General features: G+C 43.3%; 1 protein-coding gene across 2 annotated transcripts; it reads left to right on the forward strand.

Annotated features, from left to right (window-relative positions):
- The first annotated feature begins 634 nt into the window (after nt 1-634).
- Nucleotides 635-25,036, forward strand: LOC138956560 (steroid 17-alpha-hydroxylase/17,20 lyase-like). 2 transcript variants are annotated; one of them, XM_070327890.1, is made up of 8 exons: nt 635-1,338; nt 4,657-4,803; nt 5,101-5,310; nt 18,413-18,539; nt 22,264-22,526; nt 22,831-22,958; nt 23,351-23,569; nt 24,121-25,033. In XM_070327890.1, exons 1-8 carry the CDS (start codon nt 895-897, stop codon nt 24,128-24,130), a joined length of 1,548 nt encoding a protein of 515 aa, XP_070183991.1. In that variant the 5' UTR covers nt 635-894; the 3' UTR covers nt 24,131-25,033. The 2 variants fall into 2 exon arrangements, 1 of the variants encoding a protein (XP_070183991.1); XR_011452698.1 differs by lacking the exon at nt 22,831-22,958 and having other exon boundaries at nt 24,121-25,036.
- Nucleotides 25,037-25,484: the final 448 nt, after the last annotated feature.

The following is a 25,484-nucleotide window of genomic DNA, read 5'->3' on the forward strand; positions in this document are numbered from 1 at the left end:
AAAAACCCGTTGCTTCGGCGAAAGATGCCATTATGCAGAAATGCTGCAGAAAAGACAGTTTTTCTCCAGGATTTCTGTTTTTCTGCAGAATAACTGAATAATGCCAAAATGCTGAAGAAAAAGTGTAAACAGTTTTTCTCCAGTAAAACAACATCACCGTTTTACTGCAGCATTCTTGATTTCAATTTTACTGCAGTAAAACTGTTTTACTGCAGAAAATAAACGTTGCTCTCGCGAAAGATGACATTATGCAGAAATGCTGCAGAAAAGACAGTTTTTCTCCAGCATTTCGGTTTTTCTCCAGAATAACTGAATAATGTCATAATCCGCCAAAAGCCAGTACAAAATGCTGCAGAAAAAATAAAAAAAACAGGTTTTCTGCAGTAAAACAACAGCACCGTTTTACTGCAGCATTCTTGATTTCAATTTTACTGCAGTAAAATGTTTTGCTGCAGAAAAAAACCGCTGCTTCGGCGAAAGATGACATTATGCAGAAATGCTGCAGAAAATACAGTTTTTCTCCAGCATTTTGGTTTTTCTGCAGAATAACTGAATAATGTCATAATCCGCCAAGGATATGATACAGGACTAACACTCGCTTCTTTCCTCATCGTGCACACAAGAGAAAGTCGGCAGTGTTTTCACGCCCCTTGTGTGAGTGTGAAGTTTTCACTTCGACAGACAGACTGTGTCTCGCCCATTCATCAGTGGTCTTTGGCGTGTGATCGTTGATTGTCCGGCAGCAAACTTCGGACACACCTGCACGCCTTTACTTGGATTGGCACGAGGTCTTATACACGAGAAATTGACGAAAGAAGCTAAGACAAGGAATAGACAAAACAGAGTTCGAAACAAGAACGTTAGGACAGCCAAACCCACACTCTATCTTCCAAGATGGAGACGGTTTCTGACCCAGGTTACAGTGCGCATGTGGCCGTGTTGCTCGGAGTTATCGCTGTTACCCTGGCGTACCTCAGGTTCACTAAATCCACCAGCTCCAAAAAGCTGGCGCCGGGGCCGCGCGGTCTGGACGCGCTGCGTGGCATGGTGAGCGCACTGCGGGAAGGCAGTCTCAACAGACAGGCCGAGCAGTGGAGCCGCCAGTACGGACCGCTCGTGCTGTGTCGTAGCGCTGTCGGGGACCTGTGTGTGCTCAACTCGCCGCGCCTCGTCAGGGAGATGTACGCGGGCAAGGACTTGGAGCACCTCACCAACAACAGGCCCATGACCTTTACAGGGTGGTTTGCTTTGTTTGACTTCAAGGACGTCATTACCAGCAGTCCGCAGTACAGGCCGGAGTGGTCCAAGATGAGGAAGATGTTCCATCAGGCCATCAAGGTAGGTCACCAAGATGAGGAAGATGTTCCATCAGGCCATCAAGGTAGGTCACCAAGATGAGGAAGATGTTCCATCAGGCCATCAAGGTAGGTCACCAAGATGAGGACGATGTTCCATCAGGCCATCAAGGTAGGTCACCAAGATGAGAAAGATGTTCCATCAGGCCATCAAGGTAGGTCACCAAGATGAGAAAGATGTTCCATCAGGCCATCAAGGTAGGTCACCAAGATGAGAAAGATGTTCCATCAGGCCATCAAGGTAGGTCACCAAGATGGGCGGGGATATAGCTCAGTTGGTAGCGCGCTGGATTTGTATTCAGTTGGCCGCTGTCAGCGTGAGTTCGATCCCAGGTTCGGCGGAAATTTATTTCAGAGTCAACTTTGTGTGCAGACTCTCTTCGGTGTCCGAACCCTCCCCCCGTGTACACTACATTGGGTGTGCACGTTAAAGATCCCACGATTGACAAAAGGGTCTTTCCTGGCAAAATTGCTTAGGCACAGTTAATAATTGTCTACCTATACCCGTGTGACTTGGAATAATAGGCCGTGAAAGGTAAATATGCGTCGAAATGGCTGCAATCTACTGGCCGTATAAAATTTCATCTCACACGGCATCACTGCAGAGCGCCTAGAACTGTACCCACGGAATATGCGCGATATAAGCGTCATTGATTGATTGATTGATTGATGAGAAAGATGTTCCATCAGGCCATCAAGGTAGGTCACCAAGATGAGAAAGATGTTCCATCAGGCCATCAAGGTAGGTCACCAAGATGAGAAAGATTTTCCATCAGGCCATCAAGGTAGGTCACCAAGATGAGAAAGATTTTCCATCAGGCCATCAAGGTAGGTCACCAAGATGAGAAAGATTTTCCATCAGGCCATCAAGGTAGGTCACCAAGATGAGAAAGATGTTCCATCAGGCCATCAAGGTAGGTCACCAAGATGAGAAAAATGTTCCATCAGGCCATCAAGGTAGGTCACCAAGATGAGAAAGATGTTCCATCAGGCCATCAAGGTAGGTCACCAAGATGAGAAAGATTTTCCATCAGGCCATCAAGGTAGGTCACCAAGAGGAGAAAGATGTTCCATCAGGCCATCAAGGTAGGTCACCAAGATGAGAAAGATTTTCCATCAGGCCATCAAGGTAGGTCACCAAGATGAGAAAGATTTTCCATCAGGCCATCAAGGTAGGTCACCAAGATGAGGAAGATGTTCCATCAGGCCATCAAGGTAGGTCACCAAGATGAGGAAGATGTTCCATCAGGCCATCAAGGTAGGTCACCAAGATGAGGAAGATGTTCCATCAGGCCATCAAGGTAGGTCATCAGCCTTTGAAGGTCAGTTAGCAGACGAGCTTAACCCTGTCCAACCCCATTTAACCATGACTGACCCTATAACTGTCTTGCGTCTACTTGCACCAGGAACGCGTGCACTCTGACCAGTAGTGTTCCACTTTTGAACACATTTCTGCAATAAGTTTTGAACACCCTGTAATATAAACTTAGCAAATAAATTATTGCGACAAATCTCGCACCTCAATTAAAGCATTTATTACCGTGTCATTTCACTCAGACTTTCTATGCCGTTTAAGGCCGTCCACTTTACTATCTGGATCACCTTTTGGATACAAGATTTCTTTAACAGGGATTACGTGACCACCGCTCAAATAAGGGGACCCCTAAAATCGACGTGACGAAAACGTAAGGGACCAATTCAAAATCAACAAAAATCATAATAGGCCCAACTTGGCAATCAGAAATTTATACCAAGAGCATGTTGTTTTGTTTAGCTAGCTTGCGTATTTCGTGTGCTATGCGATTCCTAGTGATGCTGATGTCGTTTGCATGAGGGGTCAACAACGAGAGATTTTGCGTCAATTTTGAGGACCACCATTACAAAAAGCACTGTCATTTAGCAATAACGTTGTGGATTTCCTATACATACTATTACTAGACGTATATTAAAGATATTTTATCCTACATACGTTAGAGAGACACTCGTGAGATAATAATCGTTCAAATCACACGTGTGTATATCATGTAAATGAGGTCATGTCAAGCAAGTCTTGCAGGGGACCTGTTTTTCGACTGCTTATGATGCCAAAGTCACCGAGACAAACGTCATTATAGAAACAAAATTTGCGCTCGCTAATTACCCTCGATGAATTGTTAGAACTAACACGTCACGTCACACTTTCAGAGTGACGTTTCTTTGCTTTGGCGTAGTAGATTGCTCGAGGCTTTAGATGGGATCGAGGTTCCAAAACAAGCATCTTCAATTTAGCTGCCTCGACTGCAAGACATTTTCAGTAAAATACACGTAAGTACAGTATGTCGGAAAAACAGAATACTACATGGCTTACTGTATCGTACCAGATTTACGCTCGTTGCTTTTTCAAATCGCGAACAGCTCGCTTTCGCTCGCAGTTCAATATTTTAAAAAACAACTCGTGTAAATCTGGTACGACACAGCAAGCCATGTAGTATTCTCTATTGTTCAGATGTTATGCAATGTGCCCGAACTAGTTTTAAAACCCGTCATATGATTGTTCACCTATGGCCAAAAAGTGCATGACTTCGTATGTCTACAGACACATGATTGACGCAAGTACTTCCCGGCGCAGGAGAACAAGAGTATGACTGTGCACTGGATTTTTACTCCAAACCAAAGAAACTGCAGTGAATTTTTACCAGAATTGAATGATTTTCACGGAACTATATATATACAACCACGCATTATAATCACTTACCTGCGCAGGTAGACTGACAAAATGATTATGATTCGATAAAACTGTGGCACAAAAATACCTCTTTGTTTGAAAAACTAAAGAAAAGGAGGAAGAAATACGTTTGCGGTCATGAATAAGCTCTCTGAACATCGCATTTTTCTTGATCCGCCCAATATTTTTAATATCCACTGAGACTCGGTATGTAATCTCTACGGGTAAATATACCCCCCCCCCCCCCCCAAAAAAAAAAAAAGAAGAGAGAAAGAAAAGAAATCTGTTTCCGTTTGTTGTGTACAATGTTGCTGGACAGAAAGTGCACGTGTCACCGTCGACTACCCACGGCATTTTAATACGTCATTGTGTGTGACGTATCGTTCTACGGGGATAGGATGTAGAGCTGAGATCATGACGTCACATTAATACGTCATTGTGTGTGACGTACAGTTCTACGGGGATAGGATGTAGAGCTGAGATCATATCGTCACATTAATACGTCATTGTGTGTGACGTAAAGTTCTACGGGTATAGGATGTAAAGCCGGCTGAGATCATGACGTCACATTAATACGTCATTGTGTGTGACGTGCAGTTCTACGGGGACGGGGTGGAGAGGATGGAGAGCAGAGTGCAGGAAGAGTTACACCGCCTGGTGACAGAGCTAGAGGCAGACTGCGGGAAGGATGTAGACATCAATCACGTGATCTCCGCTTCCATCATGCGCATCGTCCTCACACTGGTAAGTTTCAGCTCACTCTCACCCCAACCCCCAACTATGTGTGTGTGTGTGCTCGCGCGTTTGCGTGTGTGCATGCGCGTGTGTGTTTGTGTGTGGGCGCGTTCGTGCGTGCGTGGGTGTGTTTATACATGTGAAAAAGCACATGTTTTGTACTTTGAAAAGACCCTGCTCAGTCCAAAAAGCTTAAAGTGTTAATATCATAAATGTTCATTCTCCGACAACGACAGCTTTCTTTGTGTTATTAATTCTATTTATGATTTCCCGAACGCTCTCACCAATTGTAATGCTTGACCTCAGATGACAGGCGAACATCCAGTCCCCAGCCTGGTGGCGGCGGCCAAACAGTTCGATGACACGATCAATGAAATCTTCAGCCCCATTACGGACACCCTGCTGACCGCCTGCCCCTGGCTGCGTCACCTCCCCCTCCTACCCTACCACAAGCTCTGTCGTGACGTCATCCAGGCCCGGGACGCATTGATGGAGAGGCTGTTCACCCAGTCCAAGGTGAGTCGTCTTGATGGTGTGAGTCGTCTTGATGGTGTGAGTCGTCTTGATGGTGTGAGTCGTCTTGATGGTGTGAGTCGTCTTGATGGTGATGGTGTGAGTCATCTTGATGGTGTGAGTCGTCTTGATGGTGTGAGTCGTCTTGATGGTGTGAGTCGTCTTGATGGTGTGAGTCGTCTTGATGGTGTGTGTCGTCTTGATGGTGTGAGTCGTCTTGATGGTGTGAGTCGTCTTGATGGTGTGAGTCGTCTTGATGGTGTGAGTCGTCTTGATGGTGTGAGTCGTCTTGATGGTGTGAGTCGTCTTGATGGTGTGAGTCGTCTTGATGGTGTGAGTCGTCTTGATGGTGTGAGTCGTCTTGATGGTGGGAGTCGTCTTGATGGTGGGAATCGTCTTGATGGTGGGAGTCGTCTTGATGGTGTGAGTCGTCTTGATGGTGTGAGTCGTCTTGATGGTGTGAGTCGTCTTGATGGTGTGTGTCGTCTTGATGGTGTGTGTCGTCTTGATGGTGTGAGTCGTCTTGATGGTGTGAGTCAGTTGTATGGGATGGGTATCAGTGTTGGTGTCAGTCAGTTGTATCAGATGGGTATCAGTATTGGTGTAAGTCAGTTGTATCGGATGGGTTTCAGTATTGGTGTAAGTCAGTTGTATCGGATGGGTATCAGTATTGGTGTGAGTCAGTTGTATGGGATGGGTATCAGTATTGGTGTCAGTCAGTTGTATCGGATGGGTATCAGCATTGGTGTAAGTCAGTTGTATCGGATGGGTATCAGTATTCATTGGTGTAAGTCAGTTGTATCGGATGGGTATCAGTATTGGTGTCAGTCAGTTGTATGGGATGGGTATCAGTATTGGTGTAAGTCAGTTGTGTCAGATGGGTATCAGTATTGGTGTGAGTCAGTTGTATGGGATGGGTATCAGTATTGGTGTAAGTCAGTTGTATCGGATGGGTATCAGTATTGGTGTGAGTCAGTTGTATGGGATGGGTATCAGTATTGGTGTAAGTCAGTTGTGTCAGATGGGTATCAGTATTGGTGTAAGTCAGTTGTATGGGATGGGTATCAGTATTGGTGTCAGTCAGTTGAATGGGATGGGTATCAGTATTGGTGTAAGTCAGTTGTGTCAGATGGGTATCAGTATTGGTGTAAGTCAGTTGTATGGGATGGGTATCAGTATTGGTGTAAGTCAGTTGTATGGGATGGGTATCAGTATTGGTGTCAGTCAGTTAAATGGGATGGGTATCAGTATTGGTGTAAGTCAGTTGTGTCAGATGGGTATCAGTATTGGTGTAAGTCAGTTGTATGGGATGGGTATCAGTATTGGTGTAAGTCAGCGGGAAGACATCGGGACGATGTCGGCCCGCAGGTCCAACAAGCCATCGGGCCGATTAACATCGGACCGGATGCGTGCCGCCATAGTACAGGTGTTCGGCCGCCTGTCGGCCGCTTCTTTGCCTCTTTGCAAAAGTTAGTCGGGCCAACACCCGCGTCGTATCTTTTGACATCACCGGCCCGACTTTTTGAAGGGTGTTCGGCCGATTATCGGCCGCTAATGTCTTGCTGGCTGGGTGCAGCTACAGCAGTATGTACCCCCCCCCCCCCCCGCCCCCCAAGTGTAACAGTGCAAAATTCACTTAAAGCTACAGCTACAGCAGTACAACCCCCCTCCCCCCAGTGTTACAGTGGAAAACAAACCTGCAGATACAGATACAGCAGTATGTAAAACCCCCTCCCCCCCCCCCCCAGTGTAACAGTGCAAAACACAACACCAGCTGCAGATACAGCAGTATGTAGACCCCCCCCCCCCGCCCTCACTGTAACAGTACAAAACACACCTACAGCTACAGATACAGCCGTATGTACAACCCCCCCCCCCCCTCAGTATTACAGTATAAAACACACCTACAGCAACAGATTCAGCAGTATGTACAACCCCCCCAAGTGTAATAGTGCAAAAATTACTTACAGCTACAGCCGTATGTACACCCCCCTCCCCCTTAGTAACAGTACAAAACACACCTACAGCTACAGATACAGCAGTATGTATACCCCCCCTCCCAATGTAACAGTGAAAAACACACTTACAGCTACAGATTCAGCAGTATGTACAACCCCCCCCCCCTCCCCCAACCCAAGTGTAACAGTGCAAAAAACACCTACAGCTACAGCAGTATGTACCCCCCCCCCCCCAACTGTAACAGCACACATCGCACCTACTGCTACAGATACAGCAGTGTGTACAACCCCCCCCCCCCCCCCCCCCAGTGTAACAGTGCAAAACACACCTACAGCCACAGCATTAATATGTACAACCCCCAACCCCCCCCCCCCCCCCCCGCCCCCACTGTAACAGTACAAAACTCATTTACAGCTACAGATTCAGAATTATGTACATCCCCCCTCCCCCCGCTGCCACCACTGTAACAGTACAAAACATACAACACTCCACCCCCTTCCTTCGTGTAGAGTGCAAAACACACCTAGAGCTACAGATACAGCAGTATATACAACCCCAACTCCCCCCCCCCCCCCCCCCCCTGAGTGCAAAACACACCTACAACTACAAAAACAGCAGTATGTTCAACCCCCCCCCCCCCTACTGTAACAGTACATAACACACCTACAGCTACAGCTACAGTTACATCTATGCTTGGCGCTGGTGGACAATATTCACTTTTTTGGCAAAAACCGCCAGTTTTGGCCAAAAAAGACAAAGATTTGGCCAAAAAACCCACACATTTGGCCAAATAAAATAGATTTGGCTATAACTTTTTTTGGCCAAAACTTTCTATGTAAAAGTTTTGGCCAAAACTGTTTATGTTAGCTAAAACGGGAGATTTGGCCAAACTTCTGCCACAAAAAGATTTGGCCAAAAAAAGATTTGGCCAAACAAAAAAGATTTGGACAAACAAAAAAGATTTGGCCAAATCTTTTTTGTTTGGCCAAATCTTTTTTTGGCCAAATCTTTTGTATTTGCTGGCGCTGGTGGACAATATTCACTTTTTTGGCCAAATCTCTTTTTGGCCAAAACTTTGCTTTTTTGGCCAAAACTTTGCTTTTTTGGCCAAAACTGGCGGTTTTGGCCAAAACTGGCGTTTTTGGCCAAAACTATACTTTTTTGGCCAAAACTTTGCTTTTTTGGCCGAAAAAGTGTGTTTTGGGCCAAAAAAAGTGAATATTGTCCACCAGCGCCAAGCAGCTTGGCGCTGGTGGACAATTTTCACTTTTTGGCCAAAACTATAATTTTTTGGCCAAAACTGGCGGTTTTGGCCAAAACTAGGGTTTTTGGCCAAAACTATACTTTTTTGGCCAAAACTTTGCTTTTTTGGCCAAAACTGGCGTTTTTGGCCCAAAAAAATGAATATTGTCCATCAGCGCCAAGGGGTACTCAAAGATTTGGCCAAAAAATGAAGTTTTGGCCAAAACTATTTTTTTGGCCAAAACTTTCAATGCAAAAGTTTTGGCCAAAAAAATATTTGGCCAAATCTAAAACATTTGGCCAAAAAAGTGAAGATTTGGCCAAATGTTTTAGATTTGGCCAAATATTTTTTTGGCCAAAACTTTGCACTTAAAAGTTTTGGCCAAAACATGTTTTTGGCCAAAAACACACTTTTTGGCCAATAATGTACGTTTTTGGCCAAAAAAGTGTGTTTTTGGCCAAAAAAGTGAATATCGTCCACCAGCGCCAAGAATATACATCAGTATGCACACCCCCCCTCCCCCAAGTGTTACAGTGGAAAACAAACCTACAGATACAGATACAGCAGTATGTAAAACCCCCTCCCCCCCCCCCCCCCCCCCAGTGTAACAGTGCAAAACACAACACCAGCTACAGATACAGCAGTATGTAGACCCCCCCCCCCCCCGCCCTCACTGTAACAGTACAAAACACACCTACAGCTACAGATACAGCCGTATGTACAACCCCCCCCCCCCCCCTCAGTATTACAGTATAAAACACACCTACAGCAACAGATTCAGCAGTATGTACAACCCCCCCAAGTGTAATAGTGCAAAAATTACTTACAGCTACAGCCGTATGTACACCCCCCTCCCCCTTAGTAACAGTACAAAACACACCTACAGCTACAGATACAGCAGTATGTATACCCCCCCCCCCCCCCAATGTAACAGTGAAAAACACACTTACAGCTACAGATTCAGCAGTATGTACAACCCCCCCCCCCCCCCTCCCCCAACCCAAGTGTAACAGTGCAAAAAACACCTACAGCTACAGCAGTATGTACACCCCCCCCCCCCCAACTGTAACAGCACACATCGCACCTACTGCTACAGATACAGCAGTGTGTACAACCCCCCCCCCCCCCCCCCAGTGTAACAGTGCAAAACACACCTACAGCCACAGCATTAATATGTACAACCCCCAACCCCCCCCCCCCCCCCCCGCCCCCACTGTAACAGTACAAAACTCATTTACAGCTACAGATTCAGAATTATGTACATCCCCCCTCCCCCCGCTGCCACCACTGTAACAGTACAAAACATACAACACTCCAGCCCCTTCCCTCGTGTAGAGTGCAAAACACACCTAGAGCTACAGATACAGCAGTATATACAACCCCAACCCCCCCCCCCCCCCCCCCCTGAGTGCAAAACACACCTACAACTACAAAAACAGCAGTATGTTCAACCCCCCCCCCTACTGTAGCAGTACATAACACACCTACAGCTACAGCTACAGTTACATCTATGCTTGGCGCTGGTGGACAATATTCACTTTTTTGGCAAAAACCGCCAGTTTTGGCCAAAAAAGACAAAGATTTGGCCAAAAAACCCACACATTTGGCCAAATAAAATAGATTTGGCTATAACTTTTTTTTGGCCAAAACTTTCTATGTAAAAGTTTTGGCCAAAACTGTTTATGTTAGCTAAAACGGGAGATTTGGCCAAACTTCTGCCACAAAAAGATTTGGCCAAAAAAAGATTTGGCCAAACAAAAAAGATTTGGCCAAATCTTCACTTTTTTGGCCAAATCTTTTTTGTTTGGCCAAATTTTTTTTGGCCAAATCTTTTGTATTTGCTGGCGCTGGTGGACAATATTCACTTTTTTGGCCAAATCTCTTTTTGGCCAAAACTTTGCTTTTTTGGCCAAAACTTTGCTTTTTTGGCCAATACCGCCAGTTTTGGCCAAAAAAGTGTGTTTTTGGCAAAATAAGTAAATATTGTCCATCAGCGCCAAGCAGCTTGGCGCTGGCGAACAATATTCATTTTTTGGGCCAAAAACGCACTTTTTTGGCCCAAACTGGCGGTTTGGGCCCAAACTGGCGTTTTTGGCCAAAACTATACTTTTTTGGCCAAAACTTTGCTTTTTGGCCAGTTTTGGCCAAAAAAGTGCGTTTTGGGCCAAAAAAGTGAATACTGTCCACCAGCGCCAAGCAGCTTGGCGCTGGTGGACAATTTTCACTTTTTGGGCCAAAACTATAATTTTTTGGCCAAAACTTGCGGTTTTGGCCAAAACTGGCGTTTTTGGCCAAAGCTATACTTTTTTGGCCAAAACTTTGCTTTTTTGGCCAATACCGCCAGTTTTGGCCAAAAAAGTGTGTTTTTGGCAAAATAAGTAAATATTGTCCATCAGCGCCAAGCAGCTTGGCGCTGGCGAACAATATTCATTTTTTGGGCCAAAAACGCACTTTTTTGGCCCAAACTGGCGGTTTGGGCCCAAACTGGCGTTTTTGGCCAAAACTATACTTTTTTGGCCAAAACTTTGCTTTTTGGCCAGTTTTGGCCAAAAAAGTGCGTTTTGGGCCAAAAAAGTGAATACTGTCCACCAGCGCCAAGCAGCTTGGCGCTGGTGGACAATTTTCACTTTTTGGGCCAAAACTATAATTTTTTAGCCAAAACTGGCGGTTTTGGCCAAAACTGGCGTTTTTGGCCAAAGCTATACTTTTTTTGGCCAAAACTTTGCTTTTTTGGCCAAAACTGGCGTTTTTGGCCAAAACAATGAATATTGTCCATCAACGCCAAGGGGTACTCAAAGATTTGGCCAAAAAATGAAGTTTTGGCCAAAACTATTTTTTTGGCCAAAACTTTCAATGCAAAAGTTTTGGCCAAAAAAATATTTGGCCAAATCTAAAACATTTGGCCAAAAAAGTGAAGATTTGGCCAAATGTTTTAGATTTGGCCAAATATTTTTTTGGCCAAAACTTTGCACTTAAAAGTTTTGGCCAAAACATGTTTTTGGCCAAAAACACACTTTTTGGCCAATAATGTACGTTTTTGGCCAAAAAGTGTGTTTTTGGCCAAAAAAGTGAATATTGTCCACCAGCGCCAAGCATATACATCAGTATGCACACCCCCCCTCCCCCAAGTGTAACAGTACAAAACACACCTACAGCTACAGATTCAGCAGTATGTACAACCCCCTCCCCCCCCCCCCCCCCCCAGTGTCACTGTGAAGAACACACATACAGCTACAGATTCAGCAGTTAGTATGTACACCCCCCCCCCCCCCAAGTGTGTAACAGTGCAAAACACACCACCAGCTACAGATAGATCAGTATGTACACCCCCCCCCCCCCAAGTGTTACAATGCAATACACGTCACACCTACAGCTACAGATACATCAGTATGTACACCCCCCCCCCCCCCCAAGTGTAACAGTGCAAACCACACTTACAGCTACAGATTCAGCAGTATGTACTCCACCCCCCCCCCCCCCCCAGTGTAACAGTGCAAAAATCACTAACAGCTACAGCAGTATGTACCCCCCCTCCCCCTACAGCTACAGAAGTATGTTACCCCCCCCCCCCCCCCCCTGTAACAGCTAGACAATACACACCTACATCTACAGCAGTATGCACACCCCCCCCCCCCCCCACTGTAACAAGACAAAACACACCTACATCTATATTTACAGCAGTATGTACAACACCCCCCTCCCCCACTGTAACAGGACAAAACACACCTACATACAGAATAAGATACAGCAGTATGTACTCCCCCCCCCCCCCCCCCTCACTGTAACTGCAAAACTAACATTGAGAGCCAAAAAAAACCGAAATCACTTACTCGCTCCATCCGTCGGTTGTCCTCGAGTTGACGTCTGAATCTGATTGTCATTGCCAAGAGCCTGACTCACTGGCTACACAACTATTCTCACCGCCACCACGTGGCACTGGGACCAGCACTCAGATTGAGATCCCGAGGCGACATTCGTCTCGGATAACATATCATCAATGTGCTGTCCAACATTCCCAAGAATGTCTCTTCTTTCGATATTAACTTGAACTAAGAAAACAAATAAAATTCGCTCACGCGGGAAAGCAGCAGCCATTTTCACACTCAATCTTGTTTACCGTAAGGAAAGCTATTTGAATATTTCAAGTAAATGATGGCGTATTTTTAAAATGTAAAACTCATGATTTGAGCTCATGCTGTATTTGATTGCAAATATGCAAATAAAACTTACAATTAATTATCCTACTCCTATGTGAAAAAGTCAACAAATATGAATAATTTAGTTTCGCATTTGCATGGTCAGTCTCATAATGTCACGCCGTTGCTGGACCGACGCTTGAACAGGGGACGTAACAAATGTTAAAATAATGATCATCAATTTGTTATCTCCCGTAACTCTGCATATTTTTATCGACAGCAACATTGCGTCGGGCCGATGTCGGGGTTTATTACGTACATTTGCCGAGTTTTACACACAGTCAAAACGGTATCGGCGCGACAACGGACGACGACACACGACATATGACGACGTCACCCGACTGAAATCGTCAGTCGGCCGACGAAAGCTTGCTAGCTGGGCAGTATTGGTGTAAGTCAGTTGTGTCAGATGGGTATCAGTATTGGTGTAAGTCAGTTGTATGGGATGGGTATCAGTATTGGTGTAAGTCAGTTGTGTCAGATGGGTATCAGTATTGGTGTAAGTCAGTTGTGTCAGATGGGTATCAGTATTGGTGTAAGTCAGTTGTATGGGATGGGTATCAGTATTGGTGTAAGTCAGTTGTGTCAGATGGGTATCAGTATTGGTGTAAGTCAGTTGTATGGGATGGGTATCAGTATTGGTGTAAGTCAGTTGTATGGGATGGGTATCAGTATTGGTGTAAGTCAGTTGTATCGGATGGGTATCAGTATTGGTGTAAGTCAGTTGTATCGGATGGGTATCAGTATTGGTGTAAGTCAGTTGTATGGGATGGGTATCAGTATTGGTGTAAGTCAGTTGTGTCAGATGGGTATCAGTATTGGTGTAAGTCAGTTGTATAGGATGGGTATCAGTATTGGTGTAAGTCAGTTGTATAGGATGGGTATCAGTATTGGTGTAAGTCAGTTGTGTCAGATGGGTATCAGTATTGGTGTAAGTCAGTTGTATAGGATGGGTATCAGTATTGGTGTAAGTCAGTTGTGTCAGATGGGTATCAGTATTGGTGTAAGTCAGTTGTATAGGATGGCTATCAGTATTGGTGTAAGTCAGTTGTGTCAGATGGGTATCAGTATTGGTGTAAGTCAGTTGTATGGGATGGGTATCAGTATTGGTGTAAGTCAGTTGTATGGGATGGGTATCAGTATTGGTGTAAGTCAGTTGTATCGGACGGGTATCAGTATTGGTGTAAGTCAGTTGTATCGGATGGGTATCAGTATTGGTGTAAGTCAGTTGTATGGGATGGGTATCAGTATTGGTGTAAGTCAGTTGTATCAGATGGGTATCAGTATTGGTGTAAGTCAGTTGTATGGGATGGGTATCAGTATTGGTGTCAGTCAGTTGTATGGGATGGGTATCAGTATTGGTGTCAGTCAGTTGTATCAGATGGGTATCAGTATTGGTGTCAGTCAGTTGTATGGGATGGGTATCAGTGTTGGTGTCAGTCAGTTGTATCGGATGGGTATCAGTATTGGTGTAAGTCAGTTGTATGTGATGGGTATCAGTATTGGTCTAAGTCAGTTGTATCGGATGGGTATCAGTATTGGTGTCAGTCAGTTGTATGGGATGGGTATCAGTATTGGTGTAAGTCAGTTGTATGTGATGGGTATCAGTATTGGTCTAAGTCAGTTGTATCGGATGGGTATCAGTATTGGTGTAAGTCAGTTGTATGGGATGGGTATCAGTATTCGTGTCAGTCAGTTGTATGGGATGGGTATCAGTATTGGTGTAAGTCAGTTGTATGGGATGGGTATCAGTATTGGTGTAAGTCAGTTGTATGGGATGGGTATCAGTATTGGTGAAAGTCAGTTGTATGGGATGGGTATGAGTATTCATTGGTGTAAGTCAGTTGTATCAAATGGGTATCAGTATTGGTGTAAGTCAGTTGTATGGGATGGGTATCAGTATTCATTGGTCTAAGTCAGTTGTATCGGATGGGTATCAGTATTGGTGTCAGTCAGTTGTATGGGATGGGTATCAGTATTCGTGTCAGTCAGTTGTATGGGATGGGTATCAGTATTGGTGTAAGTCAGTTGTATGGGATGGGTATCAGTATTGGTGTAAGTCAGTTGTATGGGATGGGTATCAGTATTGGTGTAGGTCAGTTGTGTCAGATGGGTATCAGTATTGGTGTCAGTCAGTTGTATGGGATGGGTATCAGTATTGGTGTAAGTCAGTTGTATGGGATGGGTATCAGTATTGGTGTAAGTCAGTTGTATCAGATGGATATCAGTATTGGTGTGAGTCAGTTGTATGGGATGGGTATCAGTATTGGTGTAAGTCAGTTGTATGGGATGGGTATCAGTATTGGTGTCAGTCAGTTGTGTCAGATGGGTATCAGTATTGGTGTAAGTCAGTTGTATGGGATGGGTATCAGTATTGGTGTAAGTCAGTTGTATGGGATGGGTATCAGCATTGGTGTGAGTCAGTTGTATGGGATGGGTATCAGTATTGGTGTAAGTCAGTTGTATCAGATGGGTATCAGTATTGGTGTAAGTCAGTTGTATGGGATGGGTATCAGTATTGGTTTAAGTCAGTTGTATGGGATGGGTATCAGTATTGGTGTAAGTCAGTTGTGTCAGATGGGTATCAGTATTGGTGTAAGTCAGTTGTGTCAGATGGGTATCAGTATTGGTGTAAGTCAGTTGTATGGGATGGGTATCAGTATTGGTGTCAGTCAGTTGTGTCAGATGGGTATCAGTATTGGTGTAAGTCAGTTGTATGGGATGGGTATCAGTATTGGTGTAAGTCAGTTGTATGGGATGGGTATTAGTATTGGTGTGAGTCAGTTGTATGGGATGGGTATCAGTATTGGTGTAAGTCAGTTGTGTCAGATGGGTATCAGTATTGGTGTAAGTCAGTTGTGTCAGATGGGTATCAGTATTGGTGTAAGTCAGTTGTATGGGATGTGTATCAGTATTGGTGTAAGTCAGTTGTATGGGATGGGTATCAGTATTGGTGTGAGTCAGTTGTATGGGATGGGTATCAGTATTGGTCTAAGTCAGTTGTGTCAGATGGGTATCAGTATTGGTTTAAGTCAGTTGAATGGGATGGGTATTAGTATTGGTGTAAGTCAGTTGTATGGGATGGGTATCAGTATTGGTGTAAGTCAGTTGTATGGGATGGGTATCAGTATTGGTGTCAGTCAGTTGAATGGGATGGGTATGCAGTATTGGTGTAAGTCAGTTGTGTCAGATGGGTATCAGTATTGGTGTAAGTCAGTTGTATGGGATGGGTATCAGTATTGGTGTAAGTCAGTTGTATGGGATGGGTATCAGTATTGGTGTAAGTCAGTTGTATGGGATAGGTATCAGTATTGGTGTAAGTCAGTTGTATGGGATGGGTATCAGTATTGGTGTAAGTCAGTTGTATGGGATGGGTATCATTATTGGTGTGAGTCAGTTGTATCGGATGGGTATCAGTATTGGTGTCAGTCAGTTGTATCGGATGGGTATCAGTATTGGTGTAAGTCAGTTGTGTCAGATGGGTATCAGTATTGGTTTAAGTCAGTTGAATGGGATGGGTATTAGTATTGGTGTAAGTCAGTTGTATGGGATGGGTATCAGTATTGGTGTAAGTCAGTTGTATGGGATGGGTATCAGTATTGGTGTAAGTCAGTTGTATGGGATGGGTATCAGTATTGGTGTCAGTCAGTTGTATGGAATGGGTATCAGTATTGGTGTAAGTCAGTTGTATGGGATGGGTATCAGTATTGGTGTGAGTCAGTTGTATGGGATGGGTATCAGTATTGGTGTAAGTCAGTTGTGTCAGATGGGTATCAGTATTGGTGTAAGTCAGTTGTGTCAGATGGGTATCAGTATTGGTGTAAGTCAGTTGTATGGGATGGGTATCAGTATTGGTGTAAGTCAGTTGTATGGGATGGGTATCAGTATTGGTGTAAGTCAGTTGTATGGGATGGGTATCAGTATTGGTCTAAGTCAGTTGTGTCAGATGGGTATCAGTATTGGTGTAAGTCAGTTGTGTCAGATGGGTATCAGTATTGGTTTAAGTCAGTTGAATGGGATGGGTATCAGTATTGGTGTAAGTCAGTTGTATGGGATGGGTATCAGTATTGGTGTAAGTCAGTTGTATGGGATGGGTATCAGTATTGGTGTCAGTCAGTTGTATGGGATGGGTATCAGTATTGGTGTAAGTCAGTTGTGTCAGATGGGTATCAGTATTGGTGTAAGTCAGTTGTATGGGATGGGTATCAGTATTGGTGTAAGTCAGTTGTATGGGATGGGTATCAGTATTGGTGTAAGTCAGTTGTATGGGATGGGTATCAGTATTGGTGTAAGTCAGTTGTATGGGATGGGTATCAGTATTGGTGTAAGTCAGTTGTATGGGATGGGTATCATTATTGGTGTGAGTCAGTTGTATCGGATGGGTATCAGTATTGGTGTCAGTCAGTTGTATCGGATGGGTATCAGTATTGGTGTAAGTCAGTTGTGTCAGATGGGTATCAGTATTGGTGTAAGTCAGTTGTATGGGATGGGTATCAGTATTGGTGTAAGTCAGTTGTATGGGATGGGTATCAGTATTGGTGTAAGTCAGTTGTATGGGATGGGTATCAGTATTGGTGTCAGTCAGTTGAATGGGATGGGTATCAGTATTGGTGTCAGTCAGTTGTATGGGATGGGTATCAGTATTGGTGTAAGTCAGTTGTATCGGATGGGTATCAGTATTGGTGTCAGTCAGTTGTATGGGATGGGTATCAGTATTGGTGTAAGTCAGTTTTATGGGATGGGTATCAGTATTGGTGTAAGTCAGTTGTATGGGATGGGTATCAGTATTGGTGTAAGTCAGTTGTATGGGATGGGTATCAGTATTGGTGTCAGTCAGTTGAATGGGATCAGTATCAGTATTGGTGTCAGTCAGTTGTATCCGATGGGTATCAGTATTGGTGTAAGTCAGTTGTATGGGATGGGTATCAGTATTGGTGTAAGTCAGTTGTATCAGATGGGTATCAGTATTGGTGTCAGTCAGTTGTATCAGATGGGTATCAGTATTGGTGTCAGTCAGTTGTATCGGATGGGTATCAGTATTGGTGTCAGTCAGTTGTATTAGATGGGTATCAGTAGTGAGGAAGTGCATGTGAACTGACTGACTGACTTTTTGAGGTTAACGTCCTCTCAGACCAGTTGCCTTAAATTGGGATAGGTATTGCTAATACGATGAGGATAATAATGGCGAGATATTGTGACTCGAATAAGCCCACTACCGGCTGTGTTTTTCGACATGCCAGCATTGGACTTGTCTCGTCCAAATATCGAGATACGATCATGAGGATATAGGCGAGAGATGTTGCATGCGTGTCTTCGTGTTGTGCGAAACCTGAGACTTTGGCTGTGAGCTTGGGATCTCTATCGTGCGCGTGTGTGCACACGGGGGTGTTCGGACACCATAGAGGGTCACAAAGCTGACTCCGAGAAATAAATCTGGCCTGTGAACTGTGTCAACTTATTAAAGTCGTCAGCCAGGGAGCATGAAGTCACTGGTGTCGTGAAGGTCAAGGTCAGCGTAAAGTTTGTTTGCTCAGTCACCAGGGCTCTGACCATTTTGCACTTGCTTTTGCACAAATAGAATGACACAAACTTTTGTTGATGTCTTTTTGACAGACTAGCTTTTTTGTCCGTAGCTTATTCCCTTCTGTTTCATTTGTTTCATCAAGCATCTTTTAGACTGAGATGACAACCTCTGACCCATTTTCAGGCTAGCCGAGTGAGAGGCGAACCGCGGGGCATTGCGGACATTCTGCTGGACGAGCAGGACAAGGGAGACAACCAGTGGATGACTGACGACCACGTCCGCGGTCTTCTCACAAACACCGTTGCAGCAGGTGTGTGTGTCATTTTCATAATCATCGGTCCACGCTATCGCTCATGTCTCTCTAACAGGATGGATGAATGCTACGCGGAGTACAGGGAAAGGAAGTGTCTAAAAGCCGAAATCTATCAAAACAGGAATACAGAGTTATCTCCCATAATTTATGTTTTTCGCTAATGTTTCTGATCAAAAGACGAAAGACGAACGTGATTGAAGAATGGCCGACTTCGACTGTGATCTCCGTTCTGTTCTTCACAGTTATGATAAAGACATTGTTCTAAGGTCAAAACAAGTCGAAATTTTGAGACTGCTATGGGAAGGAGACCGTGATATTGTTGCATCACTCCCAACTGGTTACAGAAAAAGTTCCGCCCGCTCCGTAGCCATTTTGTTATGATCACGTGACAAAGTTGATTATCACGTGACACTTTTGCTATATTTAGTTTGCACAGTAAATACATCCGTCGGAGATTACTTGACCAAAATTTCAACCAATTTGGTTGAAAAATGAGAGCGTGACAGTGCCGCCTCAACTTTCACGAAAAGCCGGATATGACGTCATCAAAGACATTTATCAAAAAAATGAAAAAAACCATCTAAGGATATCATACCCAGGAACTCTCATGTCAAATTTCATAAAGATCGGTCCAGTAGTTTAGTCTGAATCGCTCTACACACACACACAGACACACATACTTACACCACGACCCTCGTCTCGATTCCCCCCTCTATGTTAAAACATTTAGTCAAAACTTGACTAAATGTAAACAAGTCGCGTAAGGCGAAAATACAACATTTAGTCAAGTAGCTGTCGAACTCACAGAATGAAACTGAACGCAACGCAACGCAGCAAGACCGTATACTCGTAGTATCGTCACTCCACCGCCCGTGGCAAAGGCAGTGCCAGTGGAATTGACAAGAAGAGCGGGGTATTCGTTGCATTGAGAAGGATAGCACGCTTTTCTGTACCTCTCTTCGTTTTAACTTTGTGAGCGTGTTTTTAATCCAAACATATCATGTCTATATGTTTTTGGAATCAGGAACCGACAAGGAATAAGATGAAAGTGTTTTTAAAGTGATTTCAAAAATTTAATTTTGATCATAATTTTTATATATTTAATTTTCAGAGCTTGTTTTTAATCCAAATATAACATATTTATATGTTTTTGGAATCAGCAAATGATGGAGAATAAGATGAACGTCAATTTGGATCGTTTTAGAAAAAAATAATTTTTTTTACAATTTTCAGATTTTTAATGACCAAAGTCATTAATTAATTTTTAAGCCACCAAGCTGAAATGCAATACCGAAGTCCGGGCTTCGTCGAAGACTACTTGACCAAAATTTCAACCAATTTGGTTGAATAATGAGAGCGTGACAGTGCCGCCTCAACTTTCACGAAAAGCCGGATATGACGTCATCAAAGACATTTATCAAAAAAATGAAAAAAACCATCTAAGGATATCATACCCAGGAACTCTCATGTCAAATTTCATGAAGATCGATCCAGTAGTTTGGTCTGAATCGCTCTACACGCACGCACGCACACACGCACGCACACACGCACACACACACATACACCACGACCCTCGTTTCGATTCCCCCTGTTAGGAAACGCTACCGTTGCTGAGCTTTGGTTCAGTTTTGTGTGTTGCATGTAGTTGACTTATTTGTACTTTGTGGGAAAGTACCGATATTATATTTTGTAAACACAATATTTATGCTTGGACGAGAATGCAGGTGAACTTTCTAGTCCTGTCAAAACAAGTTGTTTACCATGCTGTTTTAGTCGTGAGTTCGTGGCGTTCGTTCGGATTAAGTGCGTCGGCGCTTTTGATGTACGTCATAGAGAATGTCGCTAGTTTAGTCCATGCACGGCTCGTATAATGTAGTTGTATCATGTTCGGTCTGGAATATTCTCGAGATTGAGTATTTACTATATATGCCAGCGCGATTTGTATGTAAAAGAGCTTCTATTTGAGTTCTGCTACGTTGTGCAGTTGTATGTATTGAATGCTGAATAAATCCTCGAACTCAATTTGACGAGTTGTTTTCTGCTGCTGCGAAGACGGGCGACGTAGAATAAAAGAACACAACTATACGACATTTGAGAACTTGTGGCAATCTCAAGTGTCGTGTAACACCCCCTCGATGTTAAAACATTTAGTCAAAACTTGACTAAATGTAAAAATGAAAGCTAAAGGCTGGGTTCATCTTTTTTTTTTAAAGCTTGCTGAAAATAACCTAAAAGTAGCCCTCGAGCTTTCAACAAAATATAAGAAATAGTTTTCATTTCGTGGAAGTTGATAATTTCATTTATTTTCTCTTATTTTTTAATAAGTTTTTACATTTAGTCAAGTTTTGACTAAATGTTTTAACATAGAGGGGGGAATCGAGACGAGGGTCGTATGTATGTGTGTCTGTCTGTGTGTGTGTGTGTGTGTGTAGAGCGATTCAGACTAAACTACTGGACCGATCTTTATGAAATTTGACCTGAGAGTTCCTGGGTATGATATCCTCAGACGTTTTCTTCATTTTTTTGATAAATGTCTTTGATGACGTCATATCCGGCTTTTCGTGAAAGTTGAGGCGGCACTGTAACGCTCTCATTTTTCAACCAAATTGGTTGAAATTTTGGTCAAGTAATCTCCGACGAAGCCCGGACTTCAGTATTGCATTTCAGCTTGGTGGCTTAAAAATTAATTAATGACTTTGGTCATTAAAAATCTGAAAATTGTAAAAAAAACAAAACATTTTATAAAACGATCCAAATTTACGTTCATCTTATTCTCCATCATTTTCTGATTCCAAAAACATATAAATATGTTATATTTGGATTAAAAACAAGCTCTGAAAATTAAAAATATAAAAATTATGATCAAAATTAAATTTTCGAAATCAATTTAAAAACACTTTCATCTTATTCCTTGTCGGTTCCTGATTCCAAAAACATATAGATATGATATGTTTGGATTGAAAACACGCTCAGAAAGTTAAAACGAAGAGAGGTACAGAAAAGCGTGCTATCCTTCTCAGCGCAACTACTACCCCGCTCTTCTTGTCAATTTCACTGTCTTTGCCATGAGCGGTGGACTGACGATGCTACGAATATACGGTCTTGCTGCGTTGCATTGCGTTCAGTTTCATTCTGTGAGTTCGACAGCTACTTGACTAAATGTTGTATTTTCGCCTTACGCGACTTGTTTTAGGTTCATGTTGTGCTTCAAATAATGTTTTCATCAAACTGTAACAGATAAATCTAAAGTATATTTGAATTTGTCTGACTTTCACACTAATTTGTATCATGTTATTTTAAAGTATAGGGGGCTTTTTACAGTGATATGTGAAGGCCTCTCCACTGGTCCATATTAGGCGCCCAGGCTCCTATTATGGACCATTTTTGGAAAAAATTTATTTAATTTTTGCTGAATGTCTATCAAAGGTTATTCGCTCTAATTATGCCTGACGGTTAACTAAAAAGAGATGGACGTGCCACAAAAAACACAAAATGAAACTTCTTCGCAGGAAAAACCACCTTGTTATCAGCAAGAAACAATGAAAACTTGACTAAATATAAAAAGTGGTCAATATTCTGCAACCTGCCCCTATGTCTTTACTTGACAGTTTAAGACACACACTCTTGGCCATCTTTAAACCAAGAAGAAAAGCTTCTGTCATTCCTGTTGTTTTTATAATCTTCGACTTTTCTAACTGTAAACTGGTGTGTCCTATTCCAGCCTCCGTCACCTCCACACAGACGCTGAAAGCGCTGTTCCTCTACCTGACCCATAACCCGGAAGTCGTCCGCAGGATCCAGAAGGACCTTGACACCAAACTCGGGGAGCGAACTCCACGGATACAAGACAGGGGTGATCTCCCTTACGTGGAGGCGGTTGTCCTGGAAACGCTGCGTCTTGCTTCCCCTGTGTCCATGGGACTGCCCCATCTGACCACTGATGACGTCACATTGGACGGCTACACCATACCCAAGGGAGCCACGGTACTAGCAACAGAGCATGCGAGAGACTCAAACTCAGACTCAGAGAGAGAGAGAGAGAGAGAGAGAGAGGGAGAGGGAGAGGGAGAGAGAGAGAGAGAGAGAGAGAGGGAGGGAGGGAGGGAGGGAGGGAGGGAGGGAGGGAGGGAGGGAGGGAGAGTGTGTGTGTGTGTGTGTGTGTGTGTGTGTGTGTGTGTGTGTGTGTGTGTGTGTGTGTGTGTGTGTGTGTGTGTGTGTGTGTGTGTGTGTGTGTGTGATACCTTACGCGCGACCTTTATCGATTTTATTTTTTGTTTGGTTGTTTTAGGTGTTTGCAAATACTCTAGTTTTCCATCGTGACCCTGAAATTTATCCTGACCCGGAAGCATTCAAACCCGAACGTTTCCTTGACGACGCAGGTCAACTACTGCCTGCCAATCATCCCTTGAGACAGAGGTCAGCCGTTATTTTTTTCTCTGTATCAATTGATAATTGCTAACAGCAGTGCAGTGGCAAAACTTTAACATGCTAACATTCCAACATAACCATAATTGACCATAATTGTTTTACGTATGGTCAGTTTCACATACACATTCTTGTTTACATCTATCTATCGGTGTAGTTTTGTGCACAAAAAGTGTAAGTCTTCGTGTGTTGGTGTGTGTGTGTGTGTGTGTGTGTGTGTGTGTGTGTGTGTGTGTGTGTGTGTGTGTGTGTGTGCGTGTGTGTATGTGTGGGTGTGTGGGTGGGTGGGTGGGTGATTTTGCAGTATTACTAAATTATGCCATATAAAATTGTGTGTGCGTCTGTCTGTCTGTCTGTCTGTCTGTCTGTCTGTCTGTCTGCAGTATGATCGCTTTCGGTGTGGGAAAGAGGAGCTGCGTCGGAGAGAGTTTCGCCAGGTCACGTGTCTTTCTCTACGTCACCACGCTCTTACAGCACTTTGACGTCCTCCCGCCGACACAGCACGAGCTACTTCCGGTCACGCGCAGCTCGTGGAAGAATGGGATCGTGCTGGAGTTGAAGCCTTACCACGTGGTCTTCAGGCTCCGGGCACACACACACAGGTACGTCTAACTATCATGTGGCAAGGGCAGTGCTTACAATGCTGAGGCCAGACCCATGCTTTTTTTCGTGTGATTTTAATATTGTAGGTATAGACAAAAAAGACAGTAGAATTTCAAAATATATTCCAAAATAGTCATGACGTGTATGTTTGGGCACTTATACGTCCCTTTGTGTGTGTTTATTTTTTATTTTTAAAGATTCTTTGATCAAAACAGAAATTCATAATGTCATCAATGTGTGTTTGTTTATTTGTTTATTTGATTAATAAGGCTGTTGTCGTTTACATTTTGCTGACGTACGTGTATTGTGTCGTGACGTCATACGTATGTTCCAACATTACTTGTGACCTCGTTCGCTCAGCCAGTACTGTTCACAGCGCTCATTCTGTGCGTGATCATTGTTCATGGACTGTTGGCTTCCATCCAGGTCTATGTTGACGCTTCCATTACGCAAGCTCCGGAGGTCAAGCGTTACTGTTTTAGGGGAATAGTTAGAAGAAGATGCGTCGTTCAAAGACCCCGTTATTACGAACTCTGTGGTCTTTGTGCAGGGATGGCTAGGACGAGGTTCAAGCCTTACGTGCTCGGCGGCCGCCATTGGATGAGACGCGTCAAGCCTGTAGAGAATCCCGTGTGAAACCAACACAGCTTTCTCTATGACCATTAAATTAGATGCTATTGCTCAATACTATATTTTACTCTCTAATTACATAATGTCTGGTAAATGGTTGTACTATTGTTTTTGAGTCACTTGAGAAAAAGTGACTATGTAATCGGTCAGTGTTAGTCTGTCCGGCCGGCCGTAGACACCACCTTAACGTTGGACTTTTCTCGGAAACTATCAAAGCGATCGGGCTCATATTTTGTTTAGTCGTGACCTCCAATGACCTCTACACTTTAACGATGGTTTCGTTGACCTTTGACCTTTTTCAAGGTCACAGGTCAGCGTCAAAGGAAAAATTAGACATTTTATATCTTTGACAAAGTTCATCGGATGTGATTGAAACTTTGTAGGATTATTCTTTACATCAAAGTATTTACATCTGTAGCCTTTTACGAACGTTATCAGAAAAACAAGGGAGATAACTAGCCTTTTCTGTTCGGCAACACACACTTAACGTTGGGCTTTTCTCGGAAACTATAAAAGTGACCGGGCTCAAATTTTATGTGAACGTGACTCATTGTGTTGTGAATAGCAATTTCTTCCTGTCCATCTGATGCCTCATATAATATTCAGAACTGCGAAAGTGACTCGATCGAGCGTTTGCTCTTCTTGTTTAATCTTATCTTGTGTCTAACTCTCTTTCTCTCTCACTTTTTTGTCTGTCTGTCTGTCTGTCTGTCTGTCTGTCTGTCTCTCTGTCTCTGTCTCTCTCTCTCTCTCTCTCTCTAAATATATATATCCTTGTTAAATAAAGTTCAATTCAATTCTGTGTGTGTGTGTGTGTGTCTCTCTCTCTCTCTCTCTCTCTCTCTCTCTCTCTCTCTCTCTCTCTCTATATATATATATATATATATATATATATATATATATATATATATATAGACATAATACATTGGATATGGGGACTCTGACACCAGCTGGTTATTTGGGAACTTGTTTTCAACTGCTTGCAGCAAGTTGAAATTTGGCATTGTGGTTTATATGTCGACTTAGTACCCAAATATAAAAAGACATTCTGGAAAATGTTATTATTAGGTATATGAAAACATAAGAAGGTCCCCATATCCACGTTCCCAAAAAGCTTGTCTGAATATATACTATATATAATAAAAGTTTCTGGGAACACTAACTTTTTTTTTAATATTCAGGTGAAACAACATTCTTTCACATGTATTGTTTGCAAAACTTGTTTTAACTTCAAACTTGTAAGATTAAGGCCACGGTCTTCAGTTTTCTCTTTTATTGGTCCTT

This window comes from Littorina saxatilis, unplaced genomic scaffold (genome assembly GCF_037325665.1).
Source record: "Littorina saxatilis isolate snail1 unplaced genomic scaffold, US_GU_Lsax_2.0 scaffold_614, whole genome shotgun sequence".
NCBI lineage: Eukaryota > Metazoa > Mollusca > Gastropoda > Littorinimorpha > Littorinidae > Littorina > Littorina saxatilis.

What these genes read in the sequence shown, in the direction of transcription:
- LOC138956560 (XM_070327890.1), top strand. Translation starts at nt 895, where the DNA reads ATGGAGACGGTTTCTGACCCAGGTTACAGTGCGCATGTGGCCGTGTTG. An exon ending in CCATACCCAAGGGAGCCACG is followed by an intron (nt 22,527 to 22,830) that starts GTACTAGCAACA and finishes TGGTTGTTTTAG; the next exon opens with GTGTTTGCAAATACTCTAGT. An exon ending in AATCATCCCTTGAGACAGAG is followed by an intron (nt 22,959 to 23,350) that starts GTCAGCCGTTAT and finishes GTCTGTCTGCAG; the next exon opens with TATGATCGCTTTCGGTGTGG.